This window comes from Bolinopsis microptera, chromosome 9 (assembly GCF_026151205.1).
Source record: "Bolinopsis microptera isolate Bmic1 chromosome 9, MBARI_Bmic_1.0, whole genome shotgun sequence".
NCBI lineage: Eukaryota > Metazoa > Ctenophora > Tentaculata > Lobata > Bolinopsidae > Bolinopsis > Bolinopsis microptera.
The window spans coordinates 2133194-2150414 of NC_087080.1; the positions used below are offsets into that span (position 1 = coordinate 2133194).

The 17221-nt window shown below is 34.6% G+C and overlaps 1 protein-coding gene across 1 annotated transcript in view; it reads right to left on the reverse strand.

Annotated features, from left to right (window-relative positions):
- Positions 1 to 6809: 6809 nt before the first annotated feature.
- The window catches only part of LOC134820949 (lysoplasmalogenase TMEM86A-like), an 85548-nt gene continuing 75136 nt past the window's right edge, over positions 6810 to 17221 (reverse strand). Inside the window, exons 3-6 of the mRNA XM_063831617.1 lie at positions 16123 to 16225; positions 14180 to 14266; positions 9252 to 9350; positions 6810 to 8249 (exon numbers count right to left, since the gene is read on the reverse strand). Of these exons, the coding sequence (XP_063687687.1) occupies positions 8078 to 8249; positions 9252 to 9350; positions 14180 to 14266; positions 16123 to 16225 (461 nt within the window). The 3' untranslated portion in view covers positions 6810 to 8077. The remainder of the gene's footprint in view (positions 8250 to 9251; positions 9351 to 14179; positions 14267 to 16122; positions 16226 to 17221) is intronic.

A 17221-nucleotide genomic window follows, 5' to 3' on the forward strand; every position in this document is an offset into this window, starting at 1 on the left:
TGTGTCTTATTGCTTTTGGTGTTATAGGACAGGCGGCGTCTGTATGTTACTCTGTTGAGGACCATGATGTCTTGTTAGAAGCTAGGGGTTAATGAGAAGTGGATTAGTATAGGTCTATAAATTCATTATAGGTATGAAAACGAATGCGAATGGTAATGATACAATTATTATTTATTACCATTTATCAATTTACTAAATTTTAAAATGTCGAAATTATTCTTCTTGAAGTAGATCACCATTAGGTATTTAATGTGTTGGATATAATTGGGAATTAATGAATAATGAAGCAGTAAAACAAAGCTAGATGATTACTAACAAAAGGTGCAGTGCAACCAAATTTTATCAATTGAAAACCAAATTAGATATTTTAACCTAGTGCCTTGGAATAAATTAACGTTTCAGGTCACGACTCGACTTGAGCGATAGGAGTTATAAATGTAACTAAGGAGTTGATTATCTTGACCACTAAAAGGAGTATAAATGAGCAATTACAACGATATCAGTGATGACTTCAATATTAAATCACACAAGTAAACTTAACATTTGTTCATAAGTCTGTACAATGGAAATGATTGTCCAATAGTTCTAAACTAAAGTTACTGAACTTTATCTTTTTGGTCATTGTACCATTCAATCAGGATCTCATTATCAAAATCCTCTTCCGGATCCATGGGGATTGGAATGTCAGTGTAAACTACGTTGGCACGCATCTTAGCCAAATGTTCTGTATTCATGAATGATGAAGGGTTGTGGGTCATCATACGCTTCAGGAAAGGAAAACAGTAGTACATTCCTCCAGCAACAGCGGCAGAAATACCAAGAGTGCCATACATGGCAATCTTTAATTCTTGTTTAGACATGCTGAGAAAAAATACATGTTTAGTGTTTTTTATTTTAAGCACTGATGAAACACTTAATCAAGACTTTTTGAACTATGATCTGAGCAATCAATGGTGTATAAACTTCAAACAACATAAATTAGTTATACATCGAATGAAAAAGTACAACAACAGAATCATCCAGGTGGAAAAAGGCACCTTTACCCCACTTATATACTCAACAAATGGTGGATGGGGTCCACAAGCCACAAGATACCACAAGAGACTCGCTAAAACTATCCCAGAAGAGAGGAGAAGACTATGCGGCTATTATGTGTTACATGCGCACCAGGATTAGATTCTCAATCCTCAGGAGCACCCTGATAGCGGTCAGGGGTGAGAGAGGGAGACGGCAATCGTATACATTGCCAGTCAGTGTAACTTCGTTTAACTTGATACCTGCCACCATGGACTATGAATGTTTCTAGACACTATCCTTTTGATATTGAGATATTGGTATCTCAGATCACGTGTACATCGTTCCTTCCTTTTTTATGTTATACATCGAATAATGTCAAAAATCATTGATAATGATATGCAAATGGGAGAACTGAAAAAGAAAATACTTTCTTCAAGAGGTTAGCTGATAAAATGTCTAGAAAATGAGGTCGATATACAGGAGATAAAAGATTGATTGAAATAAATTTTCGTGCACATACAGAATGAATGGTTAATAATTTAATATATATGTAGACCAAGGTCTGTGCACGGGATGCTTCCTGGAAGAATCCAGTTCTTTTAGCGGGGCACCCTACCTAAAGCCAAATTGAGATATAATAATCATATTCCTAGAGAAATAATCAGAAATCGAGTACCAATCAAATAATATGATATATAGGAGTAGTAACCATATTTACTATGCAAAATGCCCCAACCACATAGTGTAAATTTATATAGAATTCAAATTCCATATCATCATTAAACCTCAATAGTCAATATAATAGCCCAAGCAAAATTAAATAACTTCCTATATACCTTACTGTCATACTACAAATTAATTAAACATTTGAAATCTGTTAACCAGAGAATAAATTTCTAAACCTAATGCAAGTGAAATAATTTAGATGCAATAATGAATGCCTAATGTGAGTATCATCTGTCAATGTCCTTGTAAAAAAGTCTGTAAAAGAGATATGAGTAACTAATATAGAAGAAAAAACAGGAAGTTGTCATCTGTTGAAAAATAAATAAAATATCTAGAATATAAATTAGAATATAAAATAACATTCAGTCAATGTGTCGTCAATTAACTGTACAATTATCAAATGTTAAAACTGGGTGATACAGTCACCAAAAATAAATACTAAGTATAATAAGTTAATAAATTAAATGTGGTCTATAAAACTACCACTAGGTATAATAGGTCAATAAATTAAAAGTGGTTTATAAAACTACCACAGTTAAAACATGTCAGTCATGTGCAAAATCAATCAAAATGGTAAGGTGGTAAAAAAGGGAAAATCCTTTCGATACATCAATTATATATGCCTCAGATTTAAAAGAATTAGAAGATACTTAGTTATCGTCGACTATGATTGCAGTGTAAAATTTGTCATATGAATAGTCGACGGTATAATTAGGGTCTGTTGTTATAGATGAGAGTAGCTGTTTCTTATACGAATCACTAAAGCTTTTAACATCGGGCAGATTTCGTAGATCTGTTGGAACATTATTCCAACATTTTGCCCCCAAGTATTGAAAGTTTTTATGTGATGTTGATCTATTGACATATAGGTTGCAGCTTTCGCCGCTCCTACTACCTCCTGATATGTAACTAAATTTGTTCATAAAGTTTGTAGGACAATTGTCATGGATGATTCTAAACATATAATTTGACAGATGGAGTTGTCGTCTAAGATGGAGTGGTAACCATTTCATGTCTCTATAAACATTAAGGCTGCTCTCTGTTTGTGGAACGTTGAGAGCTATTTTGGCTACCTTTTTGTACAGAGTGTCAAGTTCAGCAAGTTTTGTCTTGCCAGCTCTACAATAGATTGTGTCTAAATAATCGAATTGTGGCAACATGAGTGCATTGGCAAACATTTTCCTATATTTAATGGGTAGCAGTGCTTTACTTCTATACATTGCACCAATTCTCTTCATGACCTTCCTAATAATATAATCTACATGGCTTTTGAAGTTTAATTTACTATCTAGAATGAGGCCAAGATATTTTGTCTCTTTGCACTCCTTGATTGTGAAAGTTACCTCATTACATTCAATGGTTAATTCATCATGTTGATCAACAGAATCAAACAATAGGAATTCAGTCTTCTTTTCATTGAGTGATAATTTATTTACACTGAGCCATTTAAAGATTGTCATAAGTTCTATTTTCATGTTTATAAATGTGCTTCTGCAGGTTTGATCAAAGAATAGTGCACCATCATCTGCAAATAGAAAGGGCTTAGATAGGTTACAGGCATAAATGATGTCATTTATGAAGATACTAAATAATATAGGCCCAATGATGCTTCCTTGTGGTACACCACTCAGAACTTCTAAAAATGAACTTAGTTTGCCATTGATCCTAGTGCATTGATATCTACAAGATAAGAAGTTCTTAAACCAGGTTAAAGCAATGCCACCAATTCCATATAATAATATGCCAATTTTTAAAGTAATATTTCATGATTCACTGTGTCAAAGGCCTTCTTAAGATCAAGAAAGATGATTCCTGGTTTATAAGACTTAGATTTACTCATATATATTTCGTCCATCAGATCGTACATCAAATAAGTTGTGGAGTGATTTTTCCGAAAGCCATATTGATGCCGGATGAAAGAAAGATTAAAAGAGATAACAGAAATTAATGGACGGCAGACGAGTGAAATTTAAACAATAATATTACTATGTACACATCACTCAACTAATTGTTCAACTCAGTTTTGTCTTGGAATCAAATCTAGGAGACCTCAAAGCTCGTCTTCTGGGGGATGAAGTTGAAGGAAACGTCTTGCAGTTCAAGATGCTGGGCTGTAGATCTGCAAGTTAAAATGACCCTCAATACAAGTTAAAATTACCTCATATACAGCGAATCCCTTTAATTTGATTAAGTAAAACAACATTTTTAAGTAAGACAAAATTTAAATTTTTACAGGACACACCTTCCTTTCTTTTTTGTTATTGTGATTAAACTACATTTTAACCGGGTTACCTTTTCCAGCCATTACCAAGATACAAAAGTACAAAAGTGATACTTAATTTATTAAGTTCACAATAGTAGAAATCCTAAAATAATTTTAGTTAAAAACTATTAATTCCTACAAATATGCAAGAATAATTTGTTATAATATTACAATGGCCCTATATAAAAGTACAAATCTGAGTAACAAAAACCCTTAAAACGTGAAAACTGGCCACGGGCCTAAAGATTACATATCAATCAATTACACACCACCAACGATGAAGACAGGGGTGATGATGTTGATGATGAAGATGATGAAGTTGATGATGAGGCTGTGAATGTAGAGGAAGAGGTTTCAGAAGAGTGAGCTGAAAAGAAGACAAGTTTCTATTCTAATTTATTGATTATTATATTTATTGAAATAAACATATAATATCCATTACTCCAGGAGTGATGACAGGATATGTGTATCAATCAATTACAATTCATTAACATTACCAATATTAAAAACTGTCCAAAATATCTAAGAAAGTATTCTCTAGCCAAAGGGCTCAATATTTAAATCTAAATCTTCAATATTTTCAGTTTTAAAACCCTTAAAACTGAGGAACATTAATTATCAAAGAAACCTCTTCACCCCTTTTCTCCTCTAAGAGCAATAATTATTATTTATTAATTATTCAAACAATATACACATAATATAGCAATTACCCTATATAAAATCAACCCTTTAAGAATTCAAAAAATTCCCTTAACAATTAAAAATTACCCTTGGCCTTAGTGTTCTCAATGAGTCAAATCTTATTATTTTCCTGATAAATTAACTATTATAAATGTCATCGCATCAGTGTATTATTGACCTAATTTTCTAAATAGTTCATCAGCTAACTTTTTAAAGCAAGTATCAGCTTTTAAAAAAATTCCATGTTATATTATGCTAATATAAAAATAACTTGGATTTATAAGATTCAATTTGATTTTGTGATTCTTAGATCCTTCAATGACTTATTTAAACATGTTTTTTAGAAGGCTATGACGTTTGACGGATGTTACTCGTCTAAATTTCTTCGAAGTAGCGCGCGCCGCTTTCTTCTCGAAATGTTACGGCAAGTGCTACGAAGTAGCGCGCGCCGGGCCAGATCATTAACAATGGTCAACTATGACGTCAGAGGGCTTATTCAAGACCCTATTTTTAAAACTTTGACCATTGTAAGATTATTATTGTAATTATTATTATTATATTGTATATGACCTACTTCGCGCGCCGAGTTGTATTGAACTTGACGGATGTTACTCGTCTAAATTTCTTCGAAGTAGCGCGCGCCGCTTTCTTCTCGAAATGTTATGGCCCGATGGCAAGAGCTACGAAGTAGTGCGCGCCGGGCCAGATCATTAACAATGGTCAATATTGAACTCGTTGATCAATGTCCGGTTTTGAACATTTGAAACAAATATTTAACGACGCGACGATCGCTTATTATATATGATAAAATGTAACCCCAATTTTGACATTAACGGGTGATACTCGTAAAATATCTGTTCCATATATCGACGAGTCCAACTCGGTGCGCGTCCTTGTAAACCTAAAATTTTGACACACAAGAACATGATAGCCTGGGGTCCCAGGTAATATTATATGCGTTGTCGGTTGTACGTGATTCGGCATCCATATATAATATAGTCTGTATGCGCGGGTGTCAATTGACCGCGCGCGACCATGCGCTACCCTCGATGATTGGTGTGGTTATTAATGTTTTGTCTTCGCGCGTTCCATAATCAGTCATAAATCACGTGCGAATGTCTGGGTCATTGCCAAAAATAATTGGTCATATGTTTTTCACAAGTTAAAGGCAAACCTTTAAATTACAAGAGAGCATTCATAATTTGAATAACAGAACAAACAATCAAAAACTCATGATCGTGAACGATAGATTTAAAAGCAGAATTGAAAACATTGTTTTTGAGTGATGCATGGGACGAAATAATTATTCGAAATAATTGGTGAAATCTCGTTAAACATGTGATAAAAACGTTTCAAACGATCATAATAACAAAAAATAAATGCTTCCCGTGAGATAATTCATAATAGGGATAATTTAATTCTTCGATTGAGCTAAACTTTGTAAAATGTAGGACAAATAATTTAGTTAAATAAAGAAAAAAGGGTTTTTAAAAGAGAAGATTTTGTTTAGTAAGTAGCGTTTTGTAAAACATGCAACAGATAAGATTGTTCGACTTTAGTCCCAGAAAAATACAACGAACAATTTCTCATAAGAATTAAGTTAAAGAATAAACTCACACCAATTTATGGGACAGCAAAAGCGGTATCCACTCTTCAGGTTGATATATTATAATAATATGAACGCGGACATATCATTTTCGCTTTAAAAATAAGATTCTCAGGGTAGCGTTTTCTAGCGAAAATAAGGAATACGATACACTTTTACTAAATTAGAACAAAATTGGTCACATTTTGCACTCATAAAATGAGATAAGCTCAAGATTAAAACCTGAATAGTACACTTATCTTTCGATAGCGTCAAATGACTCATAATATTGCGATATGGAATTGAATTCTGCAAAAAGTTGATCGCTAAATTAATGCAGTTGACAGCAAGACTTCACATATTTCAGTATTGTACTGTGACAATGAATGGCCACCTAAGGGCACATCAATATTTATTACAATAAAGCCATTTCACGTTAATCTTGAATTGACACAATAAGCATATTTTAAAATTTTTTTTGGTCCCGCCGTTCAGTTTTTTATAATTTAACAATTCATCGACAAATAGAAGACAATATTTAAAAAGTTAAAGATAAATCGGTAAACACAGACGAATAATCCAATAATTGGAGTTATCATGATTAAATATACATAGTGCAGAAGGTTTTTCAAATAACTAAATACATCCAAAATATCAAAGTTGATAATTCTTGGGCCGATACTCCAATTTTCAAAATCAATCTCTAAGAACTCCCCCGATATTGCACTATATTAATGAATGTAATATGTATTATATTCGCCTGCATCAAAATCCATTAATGACAAGCTTCCACAAACTTAAAATATTTTTCTAACGAACTTCAACCTTCCGTATGATTTAACCATTTACCGCTCGATTTCTCCAGAATGGTGCGTGATGCTGTTACTTTAAAAGTGGCCATTATCCAATCCTGAATTTCTGGGGAAAACCCCTAGTTGCCGACACCTCAACAGCTTAATGTCATAATCGATGGACTGGTTTAATTAAAATCGGAAAATTTTGCCGAAATGAGATTCGCTTGACGAAATGATTTGAAGTGGTTACTTAAAAGCAGTGCTGAAACATACGTCATTTTAAATTTATAGATTTGTGGTTACCAATTCTTCTGGTTTGGCAGTAGCAGTAAATTATCCTTTAAGTGATTTAAAAATGGTGCCACATTCGAGCCAATTGAACGAATCGCTCATATTTTATACAGAAAACCATTAGTGCTGGCAGATGCGTTTGAGATGGAAGAAGTGGTGATTTTAGTGAAATTATCAGAGGACCATTTCATTTGCGAATATGATATTTCAAAAGTTATACAAATAAATCATTCACGTACAAATAAAGCAGGCTTTGCTTGAGGCAATCACAATAATATATACAAAAATAAACACTGTTTGTGAACAAGAGAATATATCCTGGACGTTAACTTAACATTGCAAGGAAGCAGCTGATAATGACTTGTTATCTATCAATCTGTATTAATAGTTTTGAGTGAATTGAGTTGGCCGAGATAGTTAGAAAATGTTTTAGTTTTTAGTGTTGCTGATGATTCAAACTTCCTATAAAAGCGATATAACATCATGATAATAAAATATATTAAAAAGCAATTTTTTATGCTCTAAAATTCAAACTTCCAGATTATGATAATGAGTTAAACACGTTTAAACACTGGGATGGCTCTCAAAAGGGTCGCGGGCTGAAGAGTTCCACAAAACCAATGATAAAACAACCATGTTTTATATAAAACATTACTTCTAACAATAAGAAATGTTGTTAGAAATAACATACAGTCCATCTTCCAAACCACAGTTTGCACATTAAAAATCAATGGCAGGTGAAATAGCAAACATGAGCTGTGCAGCGTAGTAAAGAGTGAGTCCGCAGAGGGAGTTTAGGAAACAGCGCTTGATAAAGCGTTGCCTCGCAACAAACAGGTCCGATACGTAGAAGAGGAAAGCTGCAGCGAGGAGCCACGTCTTACCGCTGTACCTGAAAAATGGTATTTGAAACAATTCAATTATAATAATCATTAATCATGATATATTTTTCAGTAAACATTGAATGGCACTACAGGCTAGTCCCCAATCAATCAGTGGTGAAGAGTGATTTTTCAGTTACATCTGGTTTTATATTTTTACTTAATTGTAGGTATTTCTGAGAAGACACTGTGTGGGGGAGATGACTATTTAGTGCCCTCCTTTATTGCGAAATGGCATAAATGGAACAATTCCACGAAGAAATAGAACAATCCACCGCATTCTACCTCGAGTTAATACTACCTTAACTACAAGAATTTAGAGTTGATAGATTACTGGGGACTAAATGAGAGTCTCAAATCACTCTAAAACAAATAACATCATGTATTGTCGTTAAGGTACATATATTATAGTATAATATTCGGTTAAAAGAGTTGAACTCGTGTCCTCTTGAATATTTATGTTAAAGGTCAGTATGCTAAAAAATACTCCGTTTTAAAATTTGAAAATCCTAGACAATCCCCCGAGACATTACAACATCTTTCATTGTACCAACAAAGTGGCGTCATTAAATTGGTTGATATCGAGACGGGCGAGACCATAAATTCGTGGGTAGAATTGCTACCAGCACTAATTATTAGAGTCGGAGTGACCGCATCTACCAAGAATATACCAATTGCGTGGCTTATAATCACTGATATATAATGGTTATATTTTATAACCATTTGAACCTTCTACCATTCCAAGCACTGCAGACAGATATCAGCACTTTTCTAAATTCGCGACTCATAAACCATTTGAACGTTTAACCATTTCCTTAAACGCTTGAATTCATCATTTTTCTAATCTTTAATTAAAGTATGGTGCCTTGTAAACCGTTTACACATTTTTCGTCGTATCTCACAAATCTCAATTTCCCGATTGTCTTCTGTTCGTTTTTCGGTAATATCATCAACGTTGCTCTCTGCAAGTCTCTGCTTTGCTGTGTTCCGGGGAAATTAAAAGAAAGACCTACCCATAACTGCCACTAGCAAAAGCCATCATCCAGGAGATAGCAATGGAGTAGGTTATCACTAGCTTCCTCATCAGACCCGTAGTGTAGGGTAGCACGTATCTGGGGTCACATAACTGTGTTAGGAATAACACGCTTAGTACAGTATGTGGTCGTAATATGTTATCTTCAATATTTATTAGCTTTATAAGATATTATCTCTCGGTACCGGATTCTCCACAGCTTTGGTGGATCTCAATTCTCGGAATTATTGGGCGCATTACTGACAATCTTCCACAAAGGAATAATCATCACATTAATAAGCTGTGCCCACTCAGATTAGATAAAAGTTTAGTTTAAACTTTCGCGAGTCAATACTTAAATAGTAGACTTTCGTAACGGTCACGACTTTAAAGTAAGAATTATTGAGCGCATTATTGACAATCTTCCACAAAGGAATAATCATCACATTAATAAGCTGTGCCCACTCAGATTAGATAAAAGTTTAGTTTAAACTTTCGCGAGTCAATACTTAAATAGTAGACTTTCGTAAAGGTCACGACTTTAAAGTAATGGGTAAAAGGAGGGGTGAAAAAATGGGTAAAAGGCAAACCACCCTCTCACAAATGACTTTATCTTTACACTTTCAGTTAAATCTCCTCGAACTGGTCGGGTGAGATGATCTCATGAGATTACGTGACATTCTCTCTCTTTTAACGGGTTCAAAGCACTAAGCTGTCACTTTAGCTCTCATTTGAGGGTTGTCCTGTCCAATAAGTGTTATAGTACCGGAGGGGGGTGCCAATATCGTGCCCTAGTTTACTTGGTGGCTGAAATCACGGCTATTTGAGGGGTTCGACGCTTTATCTAGGAGCCATGACAATGACTAGTTCTCTAATATTTTGTGATATTTTGTGATATTTCGAGAAAGGTCTTAAGAATCGTCTGCCACCGTCTTTAATTTAAGTCTATGTTTATTAATTGCAGTTTTCATTCGAGAAATAAAGTTTTATTACGTCACGCTGGAAATACACACAGACCGCTATCGTATGACCCAAAAAGGATTAATCGCACAGCTTGAACATAAAAAACTCATGTTAATATATTATTGTAACTGTCGAACCAATACGGTGAATGGGTTGATGCCATTATAACTTCAAATATATTTATAAATATTATACCTTTTCAACGGGAAATATATAGTATCTTTCCAATGAAAAGAAGTGGTACATGTACGGGGTAAATATCAATCATCCTTTTGGGAGGAGAGAGTTACTTTGTAGTTTGATATGTCTCTCCAGCCAGCTTGAGGGTGGAACAAATTAATGGTTTGTTGAGATTATCTCGCAACTTCGCAACCGTTTATCTTTACTTGGTGCGTTTGTTGATTTTTGGCTTATATAAATTTAAAAGGAGACCATTTTTTGTACGTGTGCAGTATAATATAATAATGTATATAGTTTTCTGTTGTTTGGTTGAATTCAAGATTTTAATAATAAGTAATTAATAAATTGTAATATTTAGGTGGCTTTTTATGGGCTTATGAATCCAACAAGAAATTTCGAGATCCTGGATAAAAGTTTTATTTGCCTCCCAAATCCGTGGACTTAATTCCTAACTCAGTTGAGACTGTGATTATTTCATTTCGTTGCGAACAAATAATATTTCCACATAAAATAAATAAAATAAGCGAATCACAGACAAATAAGTGCTAATATTGGGTTATGATTAACTAAGAGTATTAAAGGTAGCACTTTCATCATTTACAATCCTTTGCATGACGACACTTCGTTCCTCTGTAGAATCATCATCATGAAAGATGACGCTTCATATTTAGGGCCAATTTTCAATTACAGTACAACTTTTAATATCATCAAGACGTGGTCACACAACCCTACCTTACCCTCCAATAAAGGGCCAATACGAATCTTATATTATGAATGTAGAAATGACTTTTTTATTGAATTTTCTCCTCTGCAATAGTAGAGAACAATAGTAGAGAACAATATTCTGTATGTAGAAGATAAAATACAACAAAAAAGTCACGCTGTTCTCTACATCCGGAGTCATTACCAGTGTTTCAGTTCGTATGTAGTCGCAGCAGCGTTATCATGCTATTAGCGACTCAGTCATGTCTCACCATGGTCACTAAGTTCAAATATTATGCGGCCTCCTGGGTGGTCCGGTTATTCTTGAGAATGTTTTGGTTCTGCCGGTTAGTACTATTCCCCGCTTGGCAACTTTCCAAAGCCACTGTTATTTGTTAAATAATTTAAATGTTTAGCTCCTGGTATCAATTATACAGGGTGGCCCCAGGCCCACGATCAACAATCCCTGAATAACTAACTACAATCCCTGGATAACTACAATAATACTCTGCTCTCAGAATTGCATGTTCCTGAGTGCCCAGATTATCAGGACTTAATTTCGAAACAGCCGCCCCGAGTTATGGAAATTAGTCACATCATTAGGCAATGATACAGGCATCTTCCTTGAATAACCAACAACACGTCTTTGTATATTGTCGTTACAGTATTATAAACATAAGTAAAATGAATTATTGATCGAATACGGGCGATTTTAATACATAATACGGTAAGTCCTAGAACTCCTGAGTCGAATATATATATTATTTGAAACTGGTTACATCTGAGAGCAGTTATAATAGCACCCTCCTTTAGCAGTAGTGTAGTAGTGTAGTAGTGTAGTAGTGTAGTAGTGTAGTAGTGTAGTAGTGTAGTAGTGTAGTAGTGTAGTAATGTAGTAGTGTAGTAGTGTAGTAGTGTAGTAGTGTAGTAGTGTAGTAGTGTAGTAGTGTAGTAGTGTAGTAGTGTAGTAGTGTAGTAGTGTAGTAGTGTAGTAGTGTAGTAGTGTAGTAGTGTAGTAGTGTAGTAGTGTAGTAGTGTAGTAGTGTAGTAGTACTACTACTACACTACTAGTAGTATCACGGCTATAACAGATGGTATCATTGTTACAATATTGCTCTACACTAGCTATATTTCACTGCCAATTTATCTTAATATTTTCTCTCAATCTGTTTTCAACTCAGTAATACTTGAAGACGTTGTAACTATTCGGATAACCGCTAATCTCTTTGTCATTTTAAGTTATGTTAGTACTATCTAACTAACTAACATACTATTATGTTAGTACCATCGTACCTATTTTACTAGAAAGTATTGACCTTTGATCTTCTTATTATTATATTGGATACTCGAAGATGCGCTTATAATATCAAAACTAGCTGTAGCTGTATCTAGACATGTTGTCTTGTGACTTGTTGAATAATAGCCATTACTTGTCTTCATACATACCGTTAGGGAGAGTTTTCAAATTTATTGGAACTGAAAGTATAATTCACCTTACCATTTCATTAGGCTTAAATATTAATTATTTTGGAATTTCACCATAGTTCGCACAGTTTAAATAGTTAATCGTTCGATTAGTTAAACTGTTGAATTGGAAAATTGTGTGCTTCCCGACTTCCTCTTTGACTGTTCTCGCGGATATTAAATTGTTGGGTTGAACTGAGGGAAAAAGAAGTAGAGGGGGGGGGGGTTCAGATTTGAGACCTGTAACTTTGTAGATGATATAATGTTTTCAGGACAAGTGTATTTTTAAACGGAAAAAACGAACATCGTTATTATTTTATCTGATATATTTCTCGAATGAGTGATAATATCAAGTATCCAGTTACTGAGAAGTGAGAAATACGCCCCAAAGTACTGACTTTTGCCCCCCCCACATTTAGTTTCGAGAAGTTAACCGGGAATTCCGATTTAACGGAGATGGTCCAAACTACCTCCCCAAAATACCGGTTAAAATTTAATCGGAGGTTTTGCTATTTAAAGGTAATGTCTGAATATTTGTTGCAGTTCCTACTACAACAGTTGGCTAGGGTTCATTGAGCATTTTAAGGTTGCAAAGCGAAGGTTAGAAGGTACTTAGGGGACTACAATTTTCTTGGAACAGAGCCAGATTTGAAGTTAAAATTTCTTCTCTCTTTCTTTTGTTTAATGTTTAACGATTTTCCATTGTTGCCTGCCCGAAATTGTTGCCTATCCGATATAATTGAGGTCATTTGGCGCAAAACAACAATGCGCCAAATAAGATAAGCTAAACTCACTTGAATGCAATAATAAGATAAGCTAAACTCACTTGTATACAATAATAAGATAAGCTAAACTCACTTGTATAAATAATAAGATAAGCTAAACTCACTTGTATAAATAATAAGATAAGCTAAACTCACTTGTATACAATGATAAGATAAGCTAAACTCACTTTTATACAATTATAAGATAAGCTAAACTCACTTGTATACATAATAAGATAAGCTAAACTCACTTGTATACATGATAAGATAAGCTAAACTCACTTGTATAAATAATAAGATAAGCTAAACTCACTTGTATAAATAATGAGATAAGCTAAACTCACTTGTATACGATGATAAGATAAGCTAAACTCACTTGTATACAATGATAAGATAAGCTAAACTCACTTGTATACAATAATAAGATAAGCTAAACTCACTTGTATAAATAATAAGATAAGCTCAACTCACTTGTATAAATAATAAGATAAGCTAAACTCACTTGAATGCAATAATAAGATAAGCTAAACTCACTTGTATAAATAATAAGATAAGCTAAACTCACTTGTATAAATAATAAGATAAGCTAAACTCACTTGTATACAATAATAAGATAAGCTAAACTCACTAATATAAATAATAAGAATTAAGATAAGCTAAACTCACTTGTATACATAATAAGATAAGCTAAACTCACTTGTATACATGATAAGATAAGCTAAACTCACTTGTGTACAATGATAAGATAAGCTAAACTCACTTGTATACAATGATAAGATAAGCTGAACTCACTTGTATACAATGATAAGATAAGCTAAACTCACTTGTATACAATGATAAGATAAGCTAAACTCACTTGTATACAATGATAGCAGCTGGCCCAACCACCACTATGCTCATCAGAAACCACTTTATGGAGATCCCTGTCGTGATAAAAGCGCCGCTGAAATAATAATACCGTTTTAGGTCAAAAATAAATAAATGTTAATTTATAAAACAGCTTATCCTAGTGCGTGGTAAGACAATCCTGGTAAGGTTTTGGGTTGATTAGTACGAGGTTTAATTCATTACGTCACGTGTAAGCAGAAAGCAATTACAAAAGTGACAGGGGCGCTTTAAATGGTAATGCGAAGTCGAAATATTGTCATTATAAATATTAGTTGCAAACCCGTCATAAAGATATAATAATTATGGTGTTTTCCTGCCTCCCCAACACATTACATTATTATAATATGACCACTAGCAGCTGAATTTAAGGAAACATTTTACTCAGTAAGTTTCAACTTCGTTCAATACATTTATTGGTTATTTTGCGATAGTGTAAACGCGTTAGCTAGCACCATCCAGCGCTAACGAGCGCTTTATGGCGCTAGCTATCGCGTTTATACTATCGCAAAAGAACCCGTTTATTATTTGCGACGAAGAGCTCAATATAATTGACTTCCTTGAGTCATCTCGTTCCAAAGAGGGCACTGAGCCATCATGCTGTAGGAGGGGCGACAATATCTACTTTGATTGACTTGGTAGGTGCTGACCCCTGAATTCTGCCAGTTTGTTCGCACCGAAAATTCCACAAATCCGTTTGTTCAAGCGGAGAATGGAACAGTATTTATGGTATTTAAAAAGATGCCTAATAGTGAAGGACCATTTACAAACTGAGGCACGTACTACTATGTACTATGTACTATAACCACCGTTTAAATCCCAAGTTTGGGACAAGTGTTTAACTTTATTAATTTCATATTAAAATGGTACAAGAATGTTCAATTTTTTTTCGTATACCGTCTTATTTGCTCCACCAAGTACCGCTCAATTTAAAAGTTGAAGTTAACATTTTTATTCTTGTTTAATAATTTTCAATCCCCTTAATCTGGTATAATTGAAGTAATTTGGTGCAGATCGCCAATCAGTACAGACAGATCTGTACTAAATCAGTGCTGAACTCCTTTATAATATATGTTTTAATGAACATCAATGTTCAGTTTATTAGTTGCAAACCCGTCATAAAGATCGATTTTTTCGATTACAAAGCAATTATTAATTTCGATCGTCTGTTTTTTTTCTTCGGAAAATTATTTTTTGTCGTCTTAAAAACATATGTTTCAAATGTTCATCAGGTGATGAACAACTGATTAACTTTTATTCGAATTTAATAACTCAGTAATGAGCAGCCACTGAGCGTCTGAGCCGCTCATTAAAACATTGGTCACGTGCACAAAGGGAACCCCTTCTGACCTAGAAACTTAAATTATTAGATTGGACAAGGTTTATTCCATCAAAGATGAGCAATTCTTAGAATCGCTACGTCAATGGTCACAAGACTCCGCTATCAAAGATGGAAAATGTGTAGCTGCAATGAGACACTGCAATCACTGAAAATCACTTTGATGTATTATTTTCAAAGCTGTAGTCTCCATAAATTTAAGGTGTCAAAGAAATTTGTTAAAGGTTTTAGGTTTATTGGGCGTCGGAGCTTATGCTCCTTTCACTCTGCAGTTATATTATACTAACACTATCCTTTAATTTTGCTTAGTTCTTGCAGGTTATTTCAATTTAAACAACATTTCTAATGTTAATGCAGAACCTTTGGATATTTAAGTTTCTTTAAGCTATATTAAATTAAATTTAAAAAGTCTATTAGAATCCGATCGTATGGAAATTCTATATATAATAGTAGGTCCTATATATAATAGTATTAAATAATATAGTAATATATCAATTGCAATTTGCAACTGGTTTTTAAAAATAAAATCTTGTCAACAGTTCCAACACTACTAAATTAACACTGATTAAACTAACCAATACATGAGGTGGGCGAGCAGGAAGAAGAAAGCTCCTATCTGGAAGAAATGTGGCTTGAGGGAGAGGAGCATGACGTCACCGATGGCTGACAGCACTAGTCCTGAGGGAATATCGGCGATTTAATTAGAGGGATTTATAGGATTTGCGTTAATTTGTAATGACGGTCGTGATATCTTTAATATCTAGAATTTAAGTTGGGCCGCTTTCCGAAGCGCCTGCCATTATATTCGTGACTGAAAGTGGTTGACCTCTATGATACCTAAACTTTAATATGGATTGGTATTATATATTATATGTCAGGGCGATATTACGAACTACCTTTACTTTGCCAAGTAATCTTAAGATCTAATGGTTCAGCTTGTTCGTACATGTCATTTTCGGCTAGCTTCGCCAGTTTAATTCGAGTTTTAGTGACATATTTGAACGATTTTTAGTGCCAAGACACATCTAAAGGGTATGGTTGAGGTGACACTTTGTTGACCTTCCTCTCTCTCTCTCTCTCTCTCTCTCTCTCTCTCTCTCTCTCTCTCTCTCTCTCTCTCTCTCTCTCTCTCTCTCTCTCTCTCTCTCTCTCTCTCTCTCTCTCTCTCTCTCTCTCTCTCTCTCTCTCTCTCTCTCTCTCTCTCTCTCTCTCTCTCTCTCTCTCTCTCTCTCTCTCTCTCTCTCTCTCTCTCTCTCTCTCTCTCTCTCTCTCTCTCTCTCTCTCTCTCTCTCTCTCTCTCTCTCTCTCTCTCTCTCTCTCTCTCTCTCTCTCTCTCTCTCTCTCTCTCTCTCTCTCTCTCTCTCTCTCTCTCTCTCTCTCTCTCTCTCTCTCTCTCTCTCTCTCTCTCTCTCTCTCTCTCTCTCTCTCTCTCTCTCTCTCTCTCTCTCTCTCTCTCTCTCTCTCTCTCTCTCTCTCTCTCTCTCTCTCTCTCTCTCTCTCTCTCTCTCTCTCTCTCTCTCTCTCTCTCTCTCTCTCTCTCTCTCTCTCTCTCTCTCTCTCTCTCTCTCTATATTTCTCTGCGATTTAATGGCTTCCTCTCAATGACACTGTTTTTCTGATACCTATGGCCAAAGTAGAACCAACGCGAACGGTTGGTCGTTTTCAATCATTTTG